At 50.9% G+C, this 23,746-nt stretch overlaps 2 protein-coding genes across 2 annotated transcripts in view; both read right to left on the bottom strand.

Annotated features, from left to right (window-relative positions):
• Positions 1-1,992: 1,992 nt before the first annotated feature.
• On the bottom strand, positions 1,993-13,245 carry PRKRIP1 (PRKR interacting protein 1). Its single transcript, XM_054008187.1, has 6 exons — positions 13,100-13,245; positions 10,339-10,417; positions 7,458-7,558; positions 6,532-6,617; positions 5,017-5,084; positions 1,993-2,732 (listed from the first exon to the last, which is right to left on the bottom strand). The coding sequence occupies exons 1-6, from the start codon at positions 13,217-13,219 to the stop codon at positions 2,617-2,619; spliced, it is 570 nt and encodes a 189-aa protein (XP_053864162.1). The 5' UTR covers positions 13,220-13,245; the 3' UTR covers positions 1,993-2,616.
• A 5,067-nt stretch (positions 13,246-18,312) lies between these two features.
• Positions 18,313-23,746, bottom strand: part of SH2B2 (SH2B adaptor protein 2) — a 37,519-nt gene continuing 32,085 nt past the window's right edge. The window contains exon 8 of the mRNA XM_054008656.1: positions 18,313-21,766. Coding sequence (XP_053864631.1) covers positions 21,453-21,766 — 314 coding nt within the window. The 3' untranslated portion in view covers positions 18,313-21,452. The remainder of the gene's footprint in view (positions 21,767-23,746) is intronic.

Raw genomic sequence — 23,746 nt, 5'->3', positions numbered from 1 at the left:
CGGTGACACACATGCCTTTTATTAATGAAAAACCCCATTCATTTCATTCAGTCCAGCAACCTGACAGCTCAGAAGAGAAGCAATGCCTCAGGGTATAGTTTATTCATGAGACTCATGCTCCTCCCCTCCCTTTCCCCACATACAGGCTGGGAAACGATCTATATTTTACCTGTCACCTACAAATCATCCTAGTGTGGAAAGTCTGCCCACCCTCCTGCCTGCCTGGAGCAAGCAGAGGGCACAGCCCTTCTAACTCATGTCTGTACCAAGATCCCTGGGGAAACGCCACTGATCACAGCGTGTTGTTAACATGTAGCGTACCTCCTTCCAGCACACTAAACGCCTCAACAACTACGTGGGTGAAAGCAATCACTACGCTCTCGTGTGAGCTCACAGGAAAAGGAAAAAAGATACACACACCCTGTCACCTGTGGGTGAAAAATCTTTCAGTCCTCATCCACAAAGGAAATCTGCACAATACCGTCAAAGGACGAGCCTGGGAATTTAAATAACTTTGCTAGACACTAAAAATCATGGACGGAATAGGGACACTGGAATTGTGGCTCACTACAACAGCCACTCTGCCCCACTCCCAGCTGCCTTTCTTTTCCCCTTCTCCCACATGACAGGTGTTGACAGGCCACTTCACCTTGAAATATACATTAACCACTCAGGCTAAACAATCTGTTCCACCTTGTATTTAGCTGGGACATGAGGTACATTTCCCAGACCTGAAGAAGAGCTCTGTGTAAGCTCAAAAGCTTGTCTCTCTCACCAACAGAAGTTGGCCCAATAAAAGATATTACCTCACCCACCTTGTCTCACTGATCATGGAATCATTCAGTCTCTTCAATCCTACTCCCGCATTGGGAGTGGGCTAGAGACAGCATACAAAGCAAAAAAGGGCATTACAGCACCACCTTCTGCAGCGATGAGCTCCCAAGAGAGCACAATGCAGCTTTCTACCACTGAAGGAGAGGTTACCTTGCCACAGGCCATTAAGGAAAGGGATCTAGTCCTCAAGAACTGGAAAAAACCTCAGTGGAAGCGACAAAGTCTGTTTCCCTGTTATGCAGATAACTTTACAGAGAAACAGAACATTAACTTGCTCAAACACCACAACTGGTTTCAGGCAGCAACATCAGATGCAGTGGACTGATCTAATAGTCTCCCTTTCTTTTAAGGTTATTTTACATAACTTAGCATCAGCAAAGGCTTTTTGGACTAAAAGCATTCAAAAACATGACCAGCACTTCCAAGTTAAAAAGAAACAAAAGTTGTTTTCTTCAATTCAAGCTGCAGGCAATGAACACAATAATGGGTTTGGGGTTTAGTTTTCAGCGCAGATGGAAGGTGCTAGATTGACAACTCCTGAAACCTAAAGTCCTCGCTCCACAAAACGGGCACAGTTCAAGCAATGGCAGGGCAAGGTGCCCTGCTAGTGTGCGTCAACCGTGAGGCTGCACTGTGCTGGGGCTTTTTGCAGAGACCGCCCCTAAGACAGTCTTTAAGAGAAGGATGCGTGTCCCAGGACCGCAAAACATTTAACACAGCAACACAAGGTTCAAAGCATGATAGAAAGAGAGGCTGCTATCCCTTAAGAAATGACTGGCTCTGTGGTGTTTACAGACCTACTTTCTTTTGGAAAAATTAGAAAAGTTCCTCCTATCAGAAAATTAAAGGCACAGTATACACAGCAGCTCTCAAATCCGTTATCTCTATGTTAAGCGTCAGTATCACTACTGATCTCTTCATCCCCTTAATCCAAACATGGCTGGGATGGTACAGCATTGCCATATAGTGTTAAGTATTTCTCCTTTACTGTAACTCTAGATTTCCTGGAATTTCACATGCTTCTCTCCCCCCCACACACACACCCCCATGAAACAAAGTATCATGTTCTTTAAAAACTCCTCAGTCTAGCTTTAAAATCAACAAGCAAGAGGTTCTTGTTTTAGTTAAATCACATTCAAATAAGAGCAGACAGGAAAATCAGACATTCCCTTTTTATTAATAGAAAAATTTAAAAGAAAGTAATAGGGCACATCTGAGCAATAAAAAAAGGGTTTCTCTGTTTAAATACCTATCACACCCGTCTAGCAACAGAAACCGACTTATTCGGGTTAGAGACGGGCCCAATACAAAACCCCAAATTGAAAACACTCACAGTGTGGGGAAGTCTGGGCCCAGACCAATCTTTACTTCAGGCTAAATTCTGCCCTCAGTCATACATCCCATTCCTATTGAGTTCAATGAATGTTGTGTACACAGCCTTCAGGGTAGAATCTGCCCTAAATGTTGATGGACATGTTTTAGATCTCAGCCAGAAAACACTTTGGGCCATGCTAGAAAGAACTCTAGGGTAACGCAGGCTTGTGGCTGTCTCGTTAGAGCAACCTTATAGCAGACTGCACAGCAGTTATACAAGCAGTTATGAAAATATTCTTATTTGGCAGCCTTCTACCAAAAGCCTTTGGGACTCAGATGTGAAGGTCACACCTCCACTGTCAAGCAGGTACAACATATGCTAATGGGTTCTGCCCAGCTGAAATGAAAGCTTCTGTGTTCCTGAACATAAAGTAATGAACGTTGTTTCCAGCTGCCACTGCATTATCATCATCTTCTCATCACAAAGCTGGGCTCTTCTGTATCCTCCTCCTTCTCCTCTTCCTCCTCCTTGGTATCCTCATCTTCTTCCTCACTGGTCTGTTGCTCTTGAGACTGGTCAGACTCTAATGGGGTAAAGAGAACGTGTTGATTACCTGTAACAAGGCGTGCACGCCAATGTATTAAACAGCAGGTTAACCTCAGAAATTAGAAGAGAAAAAGCTTATTAGGTTACCCACCTTGTCCAATCCTAAAGGGTCACTGCAAGATTGCTCTCTACCATGTATTTACCAACGTTTTGTCCAGTTAAATTTTAAAGGCCCCATGTGACAGGCTTCCAAGTGAAATGATGGACACACCAGAAAAATCACACCTTCAGGAATACTCCCTCACTGCATCTTCTTAATTGTATCCCATTGCTCCTAGTTATTACTAGCACTCCTTGTACCACTAGGTAATGCCCATTCAAGATCACAGCTATTTTATAGCTAGGCTGGGATCTGCAACAGATTGACAGGTTTGGCCTTGCTTAGGAGTATGCCGAGCTCTTTGGAGTATGTGTTGCAAACTAGGTTCATGAAAAGCGTCTCAGGTTTCAATCTGTTGGAGAAGGACCAGACCTGGGACCATTTATCAGAACCCCAATGATGACCTTTGGTTGGATACAATGGGACCCTTGATCCAAAATCCCTCCGCCAGCTCCTGCATCTGAATTTGGTTTGGGACACAACAGTACTCATCCCAAGTGCCAACCCTTGCCCACAGCATTTATATTTTAGTAGTTTGATGCCACCAACTGGTGAAGCTGTGTAATGTCGCTTGATATTAGGCACCACACTTTATTGGAGAAAAGAAAAAAAAAAAGCGAAGGCGACAGGAATTGGATTCACAGTCCTGGAGACTGATGTCCTATTTATTCAGAGAACAAGCTTCCATACCCAATCCAACCAATAAACTTCCACCTTGCTTTGGAAGGGCTCTCTCTAGAAGACAGAGGGGAGTGTGATCTCTGTTGAGACTTCCAAGACATTTGCCAGTTACAGCCAACTGTGATGCTAGTTCAAACCAACAACCTAGTTGTGAAAGATTCCACATCACATCACAAGTCCCTGATGCAGCAATTCCATCCTCACCAGTACACAATTTTAGTTAAATATGACACTAGTCAAAATAAAGACTCTGCAATTTACGTTCCCCTCGAGATCAAGCTCCACAACAAACTAACGAACTGATAACAAGGGACCAAATCCACCTGTAGTGTCACTTCAGTGGAATTACGCCAAGGATTTAATAGGTCACAGGCTGGCAAATGTCAGGTTCAAATAGATGCGTGTTTTACAAGCAGAAATAGTCACACATCTAGCAAAACGGTCAGCATTGCTACAGCCCTCAAAGACTTCCTGTGGAATCATAATTCAATGCCACAAAGTGCAGTTATTCCTAAGAAAAGTGAGTTATAGTGCTCTCACTAGAGCAAGTGTTTGATTCTCAAATCAGTGATCTTGATTGTACTAAGATACCTGATTTTCCAGATTTAAACAGAACAGCTATAGAATTGTGGAGGTTTCTTTCTATATGTGGAACACGGATGGTACTGGAATAGATCACTCTTTTACATGCAGTACCCTAAGTCAGTTTCTGGCTGGCCACAGAGTATGTAGTTTTTTCCTCAGTGGGGTTCTAATTTTTCTGCCCTGTCCTCAGTGCGCAAGACTATTTTTATGTCATCTGATTCCTTCTTTAAAAATGCCTTTTGTAAAATGCTCTATTTCTGCAAGTTCTCAGTTTGACCGAGTCAAAATATTTGCAACAGCATCACCTTAGAAAAACACCAACGTTAGCTGCAGTTCAGGAGCAAACGGACCCAGTTTGTAGGTCAGCGATACTTGGAATGAAGGGTAACATTTTCAGAAGCACCTAAGGATATGTCTACATTGCAGCAGGGAGGCTGCTTCCCAGCCCGGACAGACAGACGCGCTAATTCTGCTCAAGCTAGCACGCTAAAAATAGCAGCGTGGACACTGCAGCATGGGCAATGGCACGGGCTAGCCACCCGAGTACACACCCGCTCAACCCTCTTGGTCCGTACTCTGGTGGTGAGTCTGCGCTGCTATCTCCACACTGCTACTGTGAGTGCACTAGCTGGAGCAGAGCTAGCGCGTCTGTCTGACCCTGCTGCTGCAGGCATACCCCACCTGATTTACCAGCCTAGCTCCCATCCTAAGTGAATTCCAATGGGGCCTTTGAAAGTTGGACTGAAATTTCAAGTTTAACAGACTGGCTTGTCCTCAATCACACAGGTACAAACTGCAGGCTCAGAGGGGGTGTGGGTGTGGGGAATCAGCTATTGCCCTTGTATTGGAAAGCAGAACTGAGCCCTGAAAAAGGGGGAAATTTTATTCCACTGACCTTCTTGCTGCTTCTTTTGCTCAAGTTTACTTTTCTTAGCCAGCAGTTTCTTCTCTTTTAACTTCTGTCTGTAAAACAAGAAAAAACACTTGTAACAGTGAAAATTCCAGCATGTCCATTTTTTTGTACATTTTAATGTGTTAGACAATATGTTGCTGTCAGATTTGAAGCTTGGACCTTAAAAGCCAAGTTCAGGTCAAATCTGGCCTCACATTTCCGTTCAGTGAGAGCGAAGTTTGACGAAACAAGACCAACAGAAGTGTCCCCAAGTTGTTTTTATTCCAACTGAAAACTTTCTATTTTAGCCATTTCCCTGGGGGACTTGCAACCCAAGTGCTAGTACAGGAGAACCTGAAAATGGAACAGACATGAAACAAAAATGAATGTGACTCATCTATTTTCATTATCCAAGGCAAAAAGCCCCAAAAGCAAACAGAATGGCGAAGTCAGTTTGTTAAAGCTGAACATTCAAAAGAAAAAGGAAGGCATTATCAATAACAACAATTTTTATATACAAGTTTTTAACTTGAAATCATCTCTCTAACTATACTGACCTATTACAAACATCTCCCCAGCAGCGTGCTTCAGCTCTAACTTAAAGGCAGCACCTCTAGGCGTAGGAGGGAATTTCAGTCTCCAGGGCTCATTCTCTCCTTGGCCCTTATGTCAAGAATGCTAACAAGGGACCAGTAACAGTCAAGGGTGACAAGGCTGTTTGTGATGTGGATATTTGTGCACAGATACATTAACTGAGACCAGCAACTAATGTCACAGACCTTTCAACAGCTGGTAGCACCTGTCAGTCACTAGAACCCTGAACACTGACCTCCAGTGGTGGTGAATGGAAGCTGCAGGGGTTCAACACCTGAAAATTCAGTCCTCTAGGTGTTTTAAAAAGACACGGTACTAAACAAAGATTGCAGACTTCGCATGCCTCCATCATTCCGATACAATTCCTGGAGTACGCTTGTTAACAGGAATTTATCCGTGTCAATCCCATATATGCTGATGGATGGCAGTCACTTATGTGGTTTTAAACATTTCACATTAATCAGTGGTTCCATATATTTGGTATATTTTCAGAGCTGAATTCATTACTGGTATAAGAGAGCACACACAGTACTGTTGACTTAAATAGTCAACTTAAGTAGTAAATCTGATCTGCAGTCTTTTTGAGCGTCCACATAAAACAATGAGCTGAATAAATCCTGTTGATTTACACAGAACACTGATCTACAACGTCATCAGCTTTTGTTCTGCAGGCTCATACCCCTGCAAATTCCCAAGATGCACAGTCATTTTCTGAACTTAAAGTTCTTGGCTCCAAGTGCTACAGACACTCACTTAAGAAACTTTTAATGGTGACACTTTTGAAACTGATCTCTGTAGCCAGACATCTGAGCTGAAAGATCTGGAGAGTGGAAGACAGCATTTAGTCATAGTATGTAGCTACAGGCAGGACATAAAGCATTTAGAGTTTCTGTGTTCAGTCCCCCGGGAACAATTTGCTCTCACCGCTTCCTTCTGCGTTTCGCTGTCTGCTCCTCTGCAATTATCTTATTCTTCTCCAGTTTCTTCTGGTATTCCTCATCCAGTTTTTGCTGTAATTGATCATATGACATTTTGGTTACAATCTAAACAAAATGTGATTATATAAATTGTCTCTCGATGTTGGGAGAAGTCTCTTAGCAGACACACTGGGAAGATTTGCCAGCAGGTTTGGTGTGCGTGCCTGTTTATATTAAAAGGTGTGTATTGATAAGAAAAATGTTCTATGTAAAATTTAACAGCCAAATTCCAAGATCCTTAACTGAGAGGGGAGGGGGAAAGAGTGAGGTCTCAATCAACATCAATTGCAGCAAGAACCTGAGGATTTGGCCCTAGAAAATTATATAGCAAAAGAGGGAATAACATGGAAGACATCAGCAGCAACATACGAATCAAGTGGCTTTGAAAGATGTGCTGAGGGACAAAGATCCATGGGAGAGCAGTGTTGATGTATCCTGGTCCAGGACTTGAGAGCAAGTCCAGGAAAGTGCAATTTTTGATTCCTCACTTTATAGAAGTACTTGTTTTGATGCTGTCTTTGTAAGCTAAGGGCTGTTAGTCAAGGAAGCATAACCAACACTGCTCACTTTTTTGGCTGGGAAGAATCTACTCATGTTTCTATTGATTTTTAAAGCATTTTTAAGTCGTATTTGGGAACGGGGGCATAAGCACTCTGGCTTAGTCCACCTCCAGCAGGGTCACCCACTACAGAAAGGGGATGGCACAGTCTGATGCAAAGAGCCAGATGTGTTAATGCTGGTTTTCCAGGGCACATATCCCATATTAGGAAAAACAGCCAGCTTGAAGTTCGTCTGATTTCAGACACTCTTAGAAAAACAGTGCAATGAACACTGAGTAATCGGACAATTGACTGCAACAAGGGGCCCGCTTACCTTCTCAGCCATGGCATCCATGAAATCCTGCCTCTGGTACTCTCGCCGACGAAGATGTCGGTACACATGGAACTCCCCACTGCCAGCTCCAGCGCTGGAACCTGCCAACGGCACAGGGATCATTAGATAGTCTGCTACTCTTAGTACAGTCTGTGACGTTTCACTCCATATTCTTTATGAAAATATGCTTGTATGAATATGACATAACTAATGTACTTTATGCAAGATGGGTCTCGTAAGATATCATTGGAAAGGTTATAATTTACGGAATGCGATTATCCAACGTGTATGCCTGTATCATTTCTGTAACTGAAGTTAGGAATAGCGACTGTGTATTTGTATTTCAACTATGCTACTTTGGGTAAAGCCCTCTGCTAACACTTCAGGTACAACAATGGAAAAGCCAGACAGGGCTGATGACCCATCAGCGAGGACAATGGACTGTGAAAAGGCCTGGCCTTCCTGCAGACTGCTCCATACTGCCACTGACTCATGGATGCGATGATACTACAGAGTCAGGTGGTCTTGTCACCCGATACTAAACATTACCTGGGACGACTTGTAACTTTCCACTGGAAGGGAAGGGGGGGGGGGTGTGAGAGGGGTCAAATTTTGGTAACAAAGGATTCTCACCTTATGTAAATCCTATTTAAGGGTGGGGAGAAAGGCAAGCATGGCTCCTCCTCTCCATGGTGTGTCTGCCCAAGAAGAAAGATTGCTAAAGCCACCTGAAGGGAAGGCCGGGGGGGGGGGGGGGGGGGGGGAAGGGTCCAGATTGAGACAGGGGTCCACTCTGAAATGGAATATAACTGGAACTCTGAACCATAGAAGCTTTGCAACCTGCCTAAAATCACATTTAGGGTGAGAATTTACATTTTGTAACCTATTTCTTAAGTTTATTGAGCTTAGCTTGCGTACTTTGGTTTATTGGTTCAGTAATCTGCTTTGTTCGGTCTGTTTTCTCTTATATTCACTTAAAATTCACCTTTTGTAGTGAATAAACTTATTTCTTGTTTATAATATAATCCAATTTATGTAATTTCTAACGGGGGGGGGGGGGGGGAGTTGTGCATATCTCCCTCCACATTGAGGGAGGGGGCGAGTTTCATAAAACCTTTGGGTTTGTGCCCCTTAAAGGGAGTGGGCACCAGAGTGTTGGGGCGAGCCCCTAAGGCTGAATCTTTCCAGAGCAGATCTCTGTCTCTCTGTACAGCTGGGTGTGTCCCTGCCTGTGTGCTTGACTGGAAGAGGCTTGTGAGCCTAGCCCAGCAAGGCCAGGTAAAGGGAACCCAGGCTGGCAGAATAGGTTGACTCAGTGGCACCCCAGCACATCATCAGGTGACACCCCAAAGGGCCCAAACCTGTCACACTGTATACATAGCACCTCCTAAGGGAAGGTCAGAGTAAGATTTACCTAAACTCTGCCCCTTTAAGCACTGACGTCTGCTGAGGAGATCAAAGGGAATGGCCCAGGGTGCGGAAGCAGAGTCTGGTGTGCTCTGAAAGGACTCAGCAGCCCTGGGGCGTGTGTCTGGAGACTGAGTTTAACAAAACTCCAGTTTTAAAAATGTCCCTGGTCTAAGATGCTCCCAAACGGATGCCTATGGGATTAGGGTGACCAGACAGCAAGCATGAAAAATTGGGACGGGGGTGGGGGTTAATAGGCACCTATAGAAGACAAAGCCCCAAATATCAGGACTGTCCCTATAAAATCGGGACATCTGGTCACCCTATATGGGATACAACTGACTGAGGGATTGTAGGAAGTAAAGACCATCACAAGTTGGTAACAGCATATTTTTATCATTGATTTTTATCCAGCCCAGGTCAACAGGGTTTGAAAGCCAGAGTGAGCTATGAGACCCCAGTGGCTCAGTCCAGCTTCCGTTGGTCAGCAGCTCACATCACAAAACCATCACCATCGTCAGTTTATTGACTAGACCTCTTGCCATCAGTCTCAGCTGAGTCTCTAAGAACTGAACGGGCCATGGAGACTCAACTCATCCCCCATCCTGGTTCAAGTAACGGTAGGTTGACTGGGCAATGTGGTACATATTGTCCCGCTATGCACACACAGACCAGTCCCTCCCACCTGCCTCCCTTTCCACATGCATCGCTAAGTCTTATACAAAGTCAGGGAGGGAGAGCAAATACAGTGGTAATGAAACCTTTGTAGTCTATTCACCACACCTTCTTTTAAGGCAATAATGGTATTATAGATATAATTGGCTTCCCCCTGCCCTTTTGTAAAGTGATCCTTGGAGTTCCCTCTTTCTGGTGTCAACCTGCACCCAGACTCTCACTGCGGCTTCACCTGCAGGATCTGTCCCTTCCCTTTGATTGCTAAACCACCTCTTTAAGGCCCCAATTCAGCAAAGTACTTAACAGAGACACGGCCCCAAACCAGAGGATGGTCTTTAAGGCTCAAGTCTAAGTATCAAGAGATCCAGGTTGATCCTGGCTCAGATGTTCATTATGTGCCTCAGTTTCCCACCTTCTGAGAGATGGGGATAATACACTCAGAGAAGGGGCTGTGAAGTCTGAATTAGCATCTGCAAAGCACTTTGAGATCCTAGAGGAGGACAGAGTTACTACTTACTATCAATACAGCAGCACCTTGCCTTTACCCACACAGTCAGAAGTGCAGACGACCGTTTTGGGGAGGCTTAGGTGCTGTTCACATTACACTCTGAAAATAAACAGCCACAACGTAGACTAATAAAAGGACAACTTGGAAAAATGCTACCAAAAGCCCATTCCTGGCTGCTTTTCTTAACAAAGGTGGACAGGAGAAGAGCTCTCTCCCCCGTCTTTATTGCACATTCATCTAGGATTAGGCCATTTGATCTATAGTTATTTGAAGAACAGCGAGTGCCCTTACCCATAACATCTCTCACAAATTCCGGGGGAGGGCGTGGTGCCCATTCATTTAGTTTTTCAGGAATTGGAACAGTCTTATCCTACAACAAGAAACAAGCCAACCATCAATATCTCCTCTGGGCAGAGAGTGAAGGTTTAATGCATTATCGAAAGTTGATATACGCACAATGGTGGAATCTCTCCATGTCAGCACAGATCTTAGTGGAAATAGAATTGTGCTAGCTCCTTTCCCCCAGCAGAAAAATTGGGGATCAGTGGCCCCAGGGAACAGGAGTCAGGGTACACCCCCAGAATGGGAACTGGAGGTCAGTGCCAGCCACCCCTCCCCACACATACTGAATTTGGGATTTCCTCCTGGGATACAGAATGGAGGATTACAGTGTCTACCCAACACAGGGGATGGGGGAACCAATCCCCCCAAGGGGGAGGAATCAGGATGCCCCAAGCACAGAGGTATAAGGGATCAGTCTGCCAGGGAGGAGGGCTCAAGGTGCCCCCAGCGAAGGGGTATAGGGGAACAGTCGGGGAGGGGGTGCATGGGGGGTTGGTTCAGGCCCCCAGCATAAGGAGGGATGTCAGTCCTGCAGGGGACCCAGTCCCAGGGAGGTCAATTTGGGCCCCCAAAACAGGGAGCAAGTTCAGTTTGGGGAAATGGGTTGGGGTACCCCTGGGCAGCAAGGGCGAATCAGTTCCCAGAGGGGGGATCAGGGTGCCCCAGGACAGAGATGGTGGGGACAGTACAAGTGGGACCAGTCCTGGGAGAGAGGGGTGTGGTCCAAGCCCCCAGCAGAGGGGTGTGGATCAGTGAGGGAAGGGGAGTTTGGTTCAGCTGGTGGGGGTTGTGATGCCCCAGGGCAGCAAGGGGGGGAATCAGTTCCCAGAGGGGGTGGGGGGTGCCCCTGGGCAGCAAGGGGGGATTCGTTCCCAGAGCAGGGGATTAGGGTGCCCCAAGACAGAGATGGTGGGGACGGTACAAGTGGGACCAGTCCTGGGAGAGAGGGGTGTGGTCCAAGCCCCCAGCAGAGGGGTGTGGATCAGTGAGGGAAGGGGAGTTTGGTTCAGCTGGTGGGGGTTGTGATGCCCCAGGGCAGCAAGGGGGGGAATCAGTTCCCAGAGGGGGTGGGGGGTGCCCCTGGGCAGCAAGGGGGGATTCGTTCCCAGAGCAGGGGATTAGGGTGCCCCAAGACAGAGATGGTGGGGACGGTACAAGTGGGACCAGTCCTGGGAGAGAGGGGTGTGGTCCAAGCCCCCAGCAGAGGGATGTGGATCAGTGAGGGAAGGGGAGTTTGGTTCAGCTGGTGGGGGTTGTGATGCCTCAGGGCAGGAAGGGGGGATCAGTCCCGCGGGGGGGGGGTTTGACGTGCCCCTGGGTAGAGCTGGAGAACAGTCAGACGGGGGCCGGTCCGGAGGGCTCGGCGCGGCGGGTCTGTCCGGGGGGGGGCGGGCAGGAGCCAGTCCCGGTCCCGGGGGCTCAGCGCGGCGGGTCAGTCCGGGGTATCAGTCGGGGGCCGGTCCCGGGGGCTCGGCGCGGCGGGTCTGGCCGGGAGCCGGGGGATCAGTCGGGAGCCAGTCCCGGGGGCTCGGCGCGTCTATCCGGGGGCCGGGGGATCAGTCGGGGGCCGGTCCCGGGGGCTCGGCGCGGCGGGTCGGGCCGGGGGATCAGTCGGGGGCCGGTCCCGGGGGCTCGATGCGGTGGGTCTATCCGGGGGCCGGGGGATCAGTCGGGGGCCGGTCCCGGGGGCTCGGCGCGGCGGGTCGGGGACCGGGGGATCAGTCGGGGGCCGGTCCCGGGGGCTCGGCGCGGCGGGTCGGGCCGGGGACCGGGGGATCAGTCGGGGGCCGGTCCCGGGGGCTCGGCGCGGCGGGTCGGGCCGGGGGATCAGTCGGGGGCCGGTCCCGGGGGCTCGGCGCGGTGGGTCTATCCGGGGGCCGGGGGATCAGTCGGGGGCCGGTCCCGGGGGCTCGGCGCGGCGGGTCTATCTGGGGACCGGGGGATCAGTCGGGGGCCGGTCCCGGGGGCTCGCGGGGGGACCGGGGGATCAGTCGGGGGCCGGGCTGGGGGCTCGGCGCGGCGGGTCTGGCCGGGGACCGGGGGATCAGTCGGGGGCCGGTCCCGGGGGGCTCGCGGGGGGACCGGGGGATCAGTCGGGGGCCGGTCCCGGGGGGCTCGCGGGGGGACCGGGGGATCAGTCGGGGGCCGGTCCCGGGGGGCTCGCGGGGGGACCGGGGGATCAGTCGGGGGCCGGTCCCGGGGGGCTCGCGGGGGGACCGGGGGATCAGTCGGGGGCCGGTCCCGGGGGGCTCGCGGGGGGACCGGGGGATCAGTCGGGGGCCGGTCCCGGGGGGCTCGCGGGGGGACCGGGGGATCAGTCGGGGGCCGGTCCCGGGGGGCTCGCGGGGGGACCGGGGGATCAGTCGGGGGCCGGTCCCGGGGGGCTCGCGGGGGGACCGGGGGATCAGTCGGGGGCCGGTCCCGGGGGGCTCGCGGGGGGACCGGGGGATCAGTCGGGGGCCGGTCCCGGGGGCTCGCGGGGGGACCGGGGGATCAGTCGGGGGCCGGTCCCGGGGGCTCGCGGGGGGACCGGGGGATCAGTCGGGGGCCGGTCCCGGGGGGCTCGCGGGGGGACCGGGGGATCAGTCGGGGGCCGGTCCCGGGGGGCTCGCGGGGGGACCGGGGGATCAGTCGGGGGCCGGTCCCGGGGGCTCGCGGGGGGACCGGGGGATCAGTCGGGGGCCGGTCCCGGGGGCTCGGCGCTGCTCACCGGGTTCTTCATGAGCCGCTCCAGCCGCAGCCGCTGCTCCTCGGCCGCGCTCCGGGGGATGACCAGCGGCTGCGGCTCCTTGCGGGGCCGGGGCGGCCGCGGGGCCGAGGGCGCCGCCATCTCCGGCCTCTGCCGGCAGCGCCTGGGCCCGCCCGGCCCCTGCTGATGACGTCCTGGCGGCGACGGGCCGCGGCTCATTAGCATACATGAATATTCACCAGGCCAGGCGGATTACTAATAAGTGCTATGCATATGCATGAGAACGTCAATATTCATAGCCAGGCGCTGATCAAGGAGCGTGTCTGCGCCAGACCGTGTTATTGTAGGGTCGCCTGGAAGCTCTGGCTCCTTATTCAAGCAGCATCAAGCAGCATCCCTTGCTAGCACCCGAGCTGGTTTGTTATTGTAGGGCCACTTGCGCAACTGGTCTGTTATTGTCAGGTTGCTGGTTAGGACTGAGCCTGACACCCTGGTTTGTTAGTGCAGGGGCTGCAGGTGCCCACGGCCCCAGAGCAGGGGGATCACAGCGGATCCAGCCCCACCCTTCCTGGCTGCTTCTCCCCCTGGCTGCAGGTTGGACCCGCCCCGGCAGCCGGCCCCTGCGGTTAGTCACACCATGAGGCCATTCCACCTCTGTGCCCTGCTCCCCTGGCACACCAGGACATGGTGAAGGTGAGCCAAGCCCCGGCTGACGGGCGTTTCAGGGAGGCCGTAGGCCTGCTCCCAAAACGTGGGGTGGTCCTCACACAATCCGTGTAGGGCCTGGGCTCTACCTAAACACTAGGTTGACCAAGCTAACTTTCAGTGCAGTGGGGTGGATTTACTGCAGCCACAGCAAAACCCCTTCCATGGCTGTAGTGTTTACACTCCAGTGCTACAGCACTGTAGCATTGACAGTGTAGACACAACCCCTACGCAATACCCAGGCAGGAACACACCTAATACCAGCACTGATCCATTCTCATAGACCCAGCACCAGCCGTGTTAGAGCAGGGCATCCAGGGACGCTCATGCCACTCACACACCCCTTTAAGCCATGCCTGGACCCCCAACGGTTCAGCTGGCTCAGAGCCAGTCTAGCCAAGGTGGTAAAACAACACAATTGTTTAACTGCTGGGGCCCTGTGTAGAGCATAGTTCTCACCCTTGCTATCCCTAATACAACCTCCTCTGTATTGGCAAGGGCAGAAAATGGTAGTAGACACAGCTGAAGAAAGTAAAGAAATACACACATCATGTAAAGTACATGAAGGTCTACAACTGCAAAATGCTTAGCATTATTATTAGAGCTCTAGGGTATTTTTTCTCTTTGCTGAGGTATTACAAAACACTGGAGGTTTAATACTGATGATCACCAGTCATACCGCACCCTTCACATCCAAAGCACCTTCCAGATATTATCTCGTTAACCCTCTACAGGGTAAGTAGAATTACACCGCTCTAAGGCACAGAACGTTTACGTGACATGCCCAACCCTACAACAGGATATGGGGCAGAGCTGGGATTACAAATCAGTTGTTCCCAAGTCCCGGTCCTGTGTTCTAGCCACTAGATTGATTTGCACCAGTGTTTTGCACCAGCATGCCTGCCCGTGCCAAATTTCTACCTCGGTGACAATGTAAGCGAGACCGTACTTCCTAGCACCTCCCTGTGTTGCTGCTTGCGCCATCTGTTCCTGTCACTTCAGTAATTAACTAGCGCTCCACGCGACACCTCACAGGCTTTTGTGCACAGACAGTGATAGATGACGGTGGCTTGAGGGGAGCTGCTTCCAACAACATAGGCAATCTATATGGGAAAGAAGGCATTGAGGTAGCTCCCAGTCCCTGCCTGTGAGTCTGCACCATGCACATCCCCTTTCACAGCCTTTGACGGCACAAGGCTTGTACCAAGAGGGAGATTGTAAACCTGAGCGACATTTAGCCATTGCAACAGCTGGAAATCAAGAGCCGGGAGTCAATGCAGAGCCCAGCTGGGACACAAGCTTCATATGCAAGCCAAATTTCTTGTCAGCCAGCTGTGTGCTACAGAAATGGCATGACATTCACTCAGGCTGTGTGCATGCCAAAATTAGCTACTAAAGGTCAGGTGCAGTGGAAGAGGGGAATATGCCTTTTTATATTTTACACCAAGATTGGCAGACGCTGGATCCAGATCTCAGATGGCCTAAAAGTGCAAAGGATGTGCAGGGAGAGAGCTTTGGGTCAGCGCTATACATTTAAGGACCATTTGCAAAATCTGGAACCCGCCCAAAAAAGACAGAGGACGTGAAGCTGGCTTTCTGGTTCAGCCCCCCCTCTGTGTTTACATAAGGCTCCGTTTTAGCTCCTCTGATTCTGATCTAGAAATCACACTGGTTTATGCATCGTGTTGGTCTTACAAAACTGATTTTAAAAAGAACAGTGTGAATTTATCAGAGGGGTAGCTGTGTTAGTCTGAATCTGTAAAAAGCAACCGAGGGTCCTGTGGCACCTTTGAGACTAACCAATACTCCCACTACTTCTGTTAGTCTCAAAGGTGCCACAGGACCCTCGGTTGCTTTTTAGTGTGAATTTAGTGCCGGCAGAGTTCCCAAACGGCTGACAACACCAGAGCTTGAAGTCTGGACAGCCACAGTCCAGGCAGGAGCAAGATAACCTGCCCCCAGCCCAGCACGTTCCTCAGGCAGTCCTGTCTCCACGGCTCGTTCAGCCCTTGGGCCGTCTGCTGAAACGGCCAGAAAACAGGCCCGTTAGTGCCAGTTGGGATGGTGGTTCCCGTGATGTGGATACCTGTTCAGCTTCCAGTGGACAGAAACCAGCTCATTTCCCACCAGCCATGGAATAGCCCTTGGTCCATTTCCAGTCACAAGCAGCCTGGAGATGAGAAGTGCTGTATACAGCATCGTTACTAATCCACTGACACCCAGCCAGTCCCTCTGCATCGCTTAATACCTAGATGCTCACCGGCCGGTCTGATTGCCCTACGATGCCCTGTTTCTTCATCACTGCAGCTGCCCCCTCTACAAAGCTGTAATTCCAAGATAAACATTTCAATATTGGGAACTACTGCCTGGCTGTCAGGTCATGGTTCTGGGGGCGCTATCCCCTAATGAAGGAATGTTAACTGGGAGTGTAGAAACAGCTACAAACATGGACCTGGCTAGCTTGTTTGTGTAGATAGTCCAAACTATGGTTTCCCACCTGTAACAAGGTACGACCACATAAAATCACAGCCACTTCGCTGGTCATCTAAAGGAGCCCAAACATGCAGTATGTGGAAAGAGCAGTGAGCACGGTGTGCCCTCAAACCACACGTCCCTAGGAAATTGCCCTGAGCCAACAGTGCAGTTGGTACTTGCTTGTTATTTTGAAGATACTCACTGGAGGCAAGACAATTGTCAGGGTTGTGCAAAAATAGCAACTATTCCTTTGTGAAATTTAAAAAATCCCCATATAATGACTCACAGTTTTGTGGTGGGGCCTTGATCAATTCCAAAATTGTGCTGACTGCAGCCTGGCAGGTTTTACATCAGAACAGGAAAACATTTGCATGTTTTAACAGGAAAAAAAAAAAACAACCCAACCCTGCTCTTGGTCTAAACAAATGTTTGCATTTCAAAATTCAGCATTTGGAGGCACTTTCTTGAAAACGGGAGCATTCTTGAAAGAAACTGAACTTATCGGTCTGACATGCTCCTGCATTTGGATGGGGAGGTGGGACAGAAATGTCCATTTTTGACATTTGAGCTTTGCAATATCTAAGTGAATGAAATGTGAAAATCTTTGATCCTGAGGGGTCTCAGGTTCATTGTAAAGCAGTCTCTGCCCTAAATCACACATGCTACAGCAGTTCCGATTCCATCCAGCCGAGGGCAGCGGGGCTCCTACAAATAAGCCAGTATGCTACACTACAGCAGGCTTGTCTCTTACATTGTTTCTACTCCCAGATCTCTCTGTTCCTTACAAATGGACAGACATGTCCTTCTCTCAGCTTCCCAGGAATCCTGTAAGAGGAGGACAGAACATTATTTTCCAGCACACCCCACAATTCCTTCGTCCCTGCTGCAGGAGGTTGCAGTTCACCAACACACCAGGCACGAATAATTTACTAATCCACAACAGCACACAACGTAATTGGCCCTGGGGCTTGCCTTAGGGATCAAGCAGTATGAGGGTCCTAGAGCCAAGGATTCCATCCTGCTTCTCCTGAACATGTGATTGCTTTACCAGCTGTCTGGGCCTTGACTGAGGAGTTACCCAGAACTGGCCAAGGTCCTGTCCGTACCGCAACGGTGGGGTTTGTAATCACCCCAATCACCTGACCTGGTTACAAGAAACTGGGTCCAGCAGCTTGTGCCTCTGCCCTCATCAGGCTGCCTAACTGTGCTTGTGCCAGGGCATTCTGGGAAAATCCAGACAATGCCTCAGCAGCGGAGAGAACGTCGGCTCCAGAGGATATAGGACCATGTGCCACAGACAGCAACGGAGCAGGGGGCTGGCTGCGGTTAGCGGCTCACAAGAGACCTCTAAAAACAGGCTACAACTAGCAGGAAGCACCTCGGATCCATGACACAGAAGGGTCACCGTTGGCACAGCACCGTGGACCACTTGGAAGTGCTTTGGTGCCCAACAGTGCTCCAGCCACTGCCGTTTGAGGCACTGTCAGTGCTGCATGTGAAAGAGGAAGAAGAGTCTTGTGGTTAAGGCTCTATCTGGGGAGCCACAAGACCTGGGTTAAATTCCCAGTTCTGTTTACTCCCTTTGTGACCTTGGGGCATGTCACGATCGCTCTGTGCATCAGCTTCCTCAGCTGTTAAACAGCCAACAGGTACTTCCTTCCCACCCTGTGTAGGCTGGACGCTCTTTGGGACAAGGACCATCTCTTGCTCTATGTCTGTACAGCCCCTAGCATAATGCAGCCCATGTCTCAGTTGGGACTTCTTGGTGCTACCGTTCTACAAATCATAAACAACCTATTCACACACACAGGGCGTGTGGTCCACGACTGGGCCTCCTACGCGCTCAGAGATGCTGGAGCAATTTGTCGAGTGGGGGTGCTGAGAGCCATTGAACCAAACTGTAAATTGTGTATATGATGGAAACCATTTTGAGCCAGGAAGGCCGCCACACCCCTAGTTACAGCACCTATCTACGCACTCAGAGAAGCTAATATGGCAGCCGGCACTCTTCTAGCAAATCCAGGGACGCCCCTATAATCACTTTCAATGCAGTGTCTTGGTTCAAGTGGTTTTATTTCAAAACTGGAACTCAATTTTTCCATTTGTTTTACAAGTTGCTTAAATAAATTTAGTTATTCTACAGAACATTACACTTTTCCCTACTTCCCCCTATTTACAAATCAACATATTTGCTTGTAGATCATTTGCTACCCCCTTTCCCGCTTACCCCACCCCCAAGGCGGAATGGGAAAAAGCCGCCAACTGGCGAAGGTCTCCGAGGCAATGCTTTGCCTCTGTCCGGCCAGCTCGCTGAGTCTGTCTGGAGGAGGAGAATGGCAGCAACCATTCAATAGCTGGACGCGCCCCGTCAGTTCCTTGGGGGCGCAAACACAGCAGGTCTATTTCAAACTCGCTACCTGCCTTTCTCTGCAGCACAGGATGGCACCTGTTTGCATATCGCACGGGCTCCTCTGTATGTGACCCCCCTAGGCTGGGCTGCTGCAGCAGGCAAATAAAAACCCCAAACTAAATCAAACCCCTCCCGCTGTCCCTTCCAGAGCCTTTGAAAGCAGAAGTGGCTGTAAGCAGAGGGGGATGGGCAGCCGAAGGCTCCACTCCCCCCATCCTGCTTCAGGGGCACAACACTTAAGCAGGTGGTGCAGGCTGGCCCAGAAGACCCATTCTTTGCCTTTGCAAGTGGGGGGCAGGGGAGGGGAAGAGCTGGCCACAGGAAAGGGGAGGGGGGAGAGATGAGGACACATTTTGCTGGCTCAGGAAAGAAGGCACCAAAAAATGCCAAAGGAACCCTTGAGTGGGACTCAAGGCCTTGTCTACACACACAAGTTGTGCTGCTTTAACAACACCTGCAGCGCAAACCCTCCCTAGTGTGGACTCTGTTAGACTGGTAGATAGGTGCTTACACCATATAACTTGTTCCCATATGGAATAATATATAGTGTTAAAAGGCAGCTTTCATAATACCTAGCTCTTATATGAGGCTTTTCATCAGTAGATCTCAAAGCACTTTACAAAGGAGAGGTCAGTCTCATTATGCCAATTTTACAGATGGGGAAACTGAGGCACAGAGACAGGACGTGACTTGCCCAAGGTCACCCAGCAGGCTAATAGTAGAACTAGGAACAGAACCCAGGTCTGCTAAGTCCCCGTCCAGTGCTCAATCCAGTTTGCCACACATGCACACTAGAGGTGTACTGGTGTAACAATTTCAGTTTAAATAAAAATACACACACCAGGCCCCAGCCCACCAACTGACATAATTATATCAGCATTAAATTGGTGTGTAGACCTGGCTTTAAGTGCTGGCTCTCTGCCCAGGGGGAGTTTCATCCAGCCATGAATACATATTTTTTATTTTAAATTAAAACCAAAAGCATACCAACCAAACACTTCAGTTATTTTATCTATGTATACAGCAAGAAACAGCCCTCTTTTCTCCAGCTCGCTCTTCTTAGGCAGTTAAGTTTAATGGGCAATAGTTTCAAAAGTAGCCCCTGATTTTCAGTGCCTTAATTTTGGGGAGCCCAACCAAATTTTCACTAACTTCTAACAGAGTAGAGGGGGCCTGGCCCTCCTGAAAATGAGGTTCCCTGGGCATCTCTAGCTGGGGACCCAAACACTGGAGCACCCCCGCCAAAATGTGTGACCACTTGGAAAATCTGGGCCAATGTCATATTTTAAAAGCTCTGTCTCTAGGGGATGGAACTGATTGAATTTGCCATGTTAGCCAAAAGGTGCATTTGCAATTGTGTTCCTCTTAGCAACGACAATGGAACATACAGGGGTTAGCCATGATTGGGATTCAACCAGGAACTTTCACATTGGTGTATGTGTGTGTCAGAGAGAAAGAGCATGCACGTAAAAGATTGAGTGAGTGAGAGAGAGAATATGCATAAGAGACACATGTGCATATGTTACCAAGAAGCCATTGACAAACGGGGGGAAGTTCAGAGAACATAAACACAAATGATCAGGGCCTGAGGAGATGGCTTTAGAAGGAAATACTAACAGAACTTCAAAGATACAGGCTGGATAAGAGGTGACGGCGGCAGGGGGATTTTATTCCACCCCTCAAGCAGCTGTAGGATTTAAAAAACCAACAAGGAAAAGGAATTATTAGGGTGGATAAAGTGAAGAAAAGGAAAATATAGGCTGGCTATCAGGAAAAACTTTCTGACAGTCAGATGCATTAGGCTGTGGGATAATCTCCCCCCGGGTTTGGAACTCAAGTGGACAAACCCCCCTACATTTCCTGCAGTGAACAATCTTATAATAGCAATGGAAAGGGACCAGATAGTTGGATGGGTCTTTTCCATCCCTGACTGGTGTGTGTGTGGGCACCTTCTCTGTGCTAGCAACAAAACTACCTTGGCGAGATTTGTCATGTACAAGGTCACCTCAAAACGTTACCAGCCTGCAGTGTCTTGTTTGCAGAACTCAAGGTAATTATCCCTGAAGGGAAGTAACCGTTTGAGGTGACCTTGACTATGTTCCAACACTGGCAACGTCTAGTCCTTTCCATCAAGGAAACGCCAGGAGATGCTTTCATTGTGCACAGCTAAGGGAAGAACGATATAAATCAAAGCCATGAATTCCTATTCCAGGAGAACCACTACATGTTACTAGACCCAAACGGGAAGTGAAAAGTCCCGATCCGATAGCAGACAATGGAGAGACAAGCAGGCGAGTCTTCGTAGGAGTTAAGGGAACTGACCACAAGCTGACAAGGGCAGAGAGCGGGCACTGCTGACCCTAGAACAGGTCCCTTAATGGCACTGGTGTCTTTGGCCTTCTGAGCTCAGAGCACGAGCCAGATCTAGGGAGCCGTGAATGTGTTTGGTTGGGACAACCCCAACGTGGTTGCCAGGCTGGCGAGTCGCTCATCGTTCAAACCATTCTCTGAGCTGCCAGGGGGAGACAGGACAGCCCAGGTCCATTGCTGGTAATGGATGGAGTTGGCACCAGTGAATCGGACACAGAGGTGAGGGGCACGCCAGAGAGTTGACAAGAGAGTGGGGACAGCCCAAAGCTTTGGGCCATGGCGATATGTAAACATCCACTGGGGGAGGGAGGGTCGGAGATTGGAGCCAGGCTCATCGGCAATCCTCATGAACCACAGCTGCATCGGTAGGCCAGGACACCCCACACAGAGGGCTGGCCTCCACTCTGTGACCCCTCAGTAGAAAGAATACTGGTTCTCAACCGCCCTGGTCCTGTTGCGCGAGCCGTCACTCTCATGGTAGTCGTCCGCGCTAACGCTGGGCGACTCCAGCAGGCGCTCAGTGCTGTTGCTGCGGCTCCGGGCGCTGAGGGTCCCCTCCATTCGGTGGTACAGAGGGTGGCCGGTGGAGGAGGAAGAGGCGACAGCCCCCTCCACGGGCGACGCGGGCTGGAAAGGGCCTGGCACAAAGCTGGAGAAGTAGTGTTGGGACGGGAGGTCGCTCCTGCAGCTGGGCTGTTGGGAGGCAACAGCTGGAGCAGGGCTGGCATCTGCAAGGTGAAACACAGAAGAGTCACGTGCACGGCGAATGTTTTACAAGCCATTCAGTGCTGGACTGACAGCTGTGGAGAGAGGAGTTCTCCAGCCCCAGGGCACATACCACACAGGGACGCTTGCCCCGCACAACCCTGCCAATATGCTTTGCACTCACACAGCACCTGTCATCAGAGGGTCTCGTGTGCTTTACACAGGTGAGTGTCATTAGCCCCAAGTTACAGATGAGGAAACTGAGGCACCCAGGGGATAGGTGGAGGGGGTCTTGCCCAAGGCCACCCAGCAAGTCAGTGACTGTCAGGACTTCAGATCTGCTGCAGATCTTCTAACTCCTAGACACTAGGTGGTGTGGTCTCCCATGCCCTCAACCAGTTGAAATATGGAGCCAGGCCCTGGGAGTGGCCATGCTGCACTGGGCATGGGAGGAAGGGCAGCGTGGTACTGGCATGGGCTGTTCTATCGACTAAGGAGCTAGCTCATTGTCCCTGCCCATCTCGCAGCGCTTTGCAAACTCTGGCTCGGCCTCACAGCGCCCAGACCAGGCGAGGGAGCAGGCGGGATCACCCGCGACACTGCAGGCAAGTCCCCACATAAAGTCAGCGGGAGAGCTGAGAAAGACGTTAGGTCTCCCGAATCCCACGCCAGCTCCTCGCTGCAGATCCCCCAGTGGTTCCGATTCCAGTGCTCGGAGGCCAGGAGCTCCATCCTGTCCCTCCCAGCCTCTCACACTGACCCCCGGCAGGACACCGACGAACCTGCTCTCAGTTGATTTGGGTCTTGGCCAATCTGGGGACAGCCGCCCTCTGAGTCGGCTGCGTGAAGCCATGCAACCCTCATTGCCTGCAGCGGGTGAGTGCAGCGATGGGCCCTTCCTTGCAGGCCTCCGAGGGCAAAGGGGTGGCTCCTTCTCCCCAAGCGCAGTGGCACAGTCCCTCCACTCTCATGGCAATGCCCTGGCCTGCCCCATACCCAGCTGGGACAGCACTGGGCTGTGTAGGCCTCACCTCGGAAGCCCTGTGCGTCGCTAACACAGCAGGGGATTGAGAAGCTGGTGCAGCTAAAAGGCCTCCAAGGGGAGCACAAAAATCTACGGGGCCAAGAGGCGAGGGCAGAAGTGCCAGCGCTGTAACTTTGCCCCTTCTACCTCCAACTGCACAAGTGCTCAGCGGGTCTGGATGGGACGCACGGCCTAACGCCCCCGCTCCCCAGTGGACCCTGGATGGGGACCTGGAACAAGATTAGGCCCATCAGGTTTGCATCATCTGGCGCAGATCCCCCCTCACTGCTGTAGCAGGGTGCGGGGAGGACAGCAGCTGATGTGGGGACTCCTGGCAGCATGTCCCTCCGGAGGGATTGCGGGGCGTGAGGGGTGTGGGTGACAGCCCAGAGGCAAGGGGATTCTGCACGGATCTGGTGGCGCCCCAGAAAACCAGGCAGGTCTTGGGGAATACCAAGGTCCTTGGGGGACTGGGCCCCCTGCCACTTCCTATGCAGACGGAAGGAACTGGGAGACAACACTGAGCCCCATATGAAGGCTATGTAGGGGAGCACTGACCTCTGTGTCTCATTACGGCCCCCATTGCTCTCTGGGATTGCTCATTTGAGGCATGGGTTTTAAAGGCATCCACCCTACACCACTTTGGAAGCAGCGCAGCCCCAAAGGATCACAACCCCTCGGGACACAAGGTGCTCAGGGCTCTCGCCCGGTTCAGCCCTTCAAGATCTGATCAGACGCCCGACACAGGTAATAAAATCCTTCCCACAAGGGCCCACCTAACTGCATCTCGAGTGAATTCACTCGCCCTGCCTCATCAAGCATGTGCAACAAGCCATTCAGCACATCCCTTATCACCGGAGCAGAAAATACACACACCGGCCCCCAGAACGCTCTGGAGAGACGTGGGGATGGATACACACACAGAGCTCTTTTAGATTTGCTACATATGGAGGCAGCACCTCTAGTGGTTAGAGCAGAA

Source organism: Malaclemys terrapin, chromosome 18, assembly GCF_027887155.1.
Source record: "Malaclemys terrapin pileata isolate rMalTer1 chromosome 18, rMalTer1.hap1, whole genome shotgun sequence".
Lineage (NCBI taxonomy): Eukaryota > Metazoa > Chordata > Testudines > Emydidae > Malaclemys > Malaclemys terrapin.
This window is presented reverse-complemented; position numbering and strand designations above follow the sequence as displayed.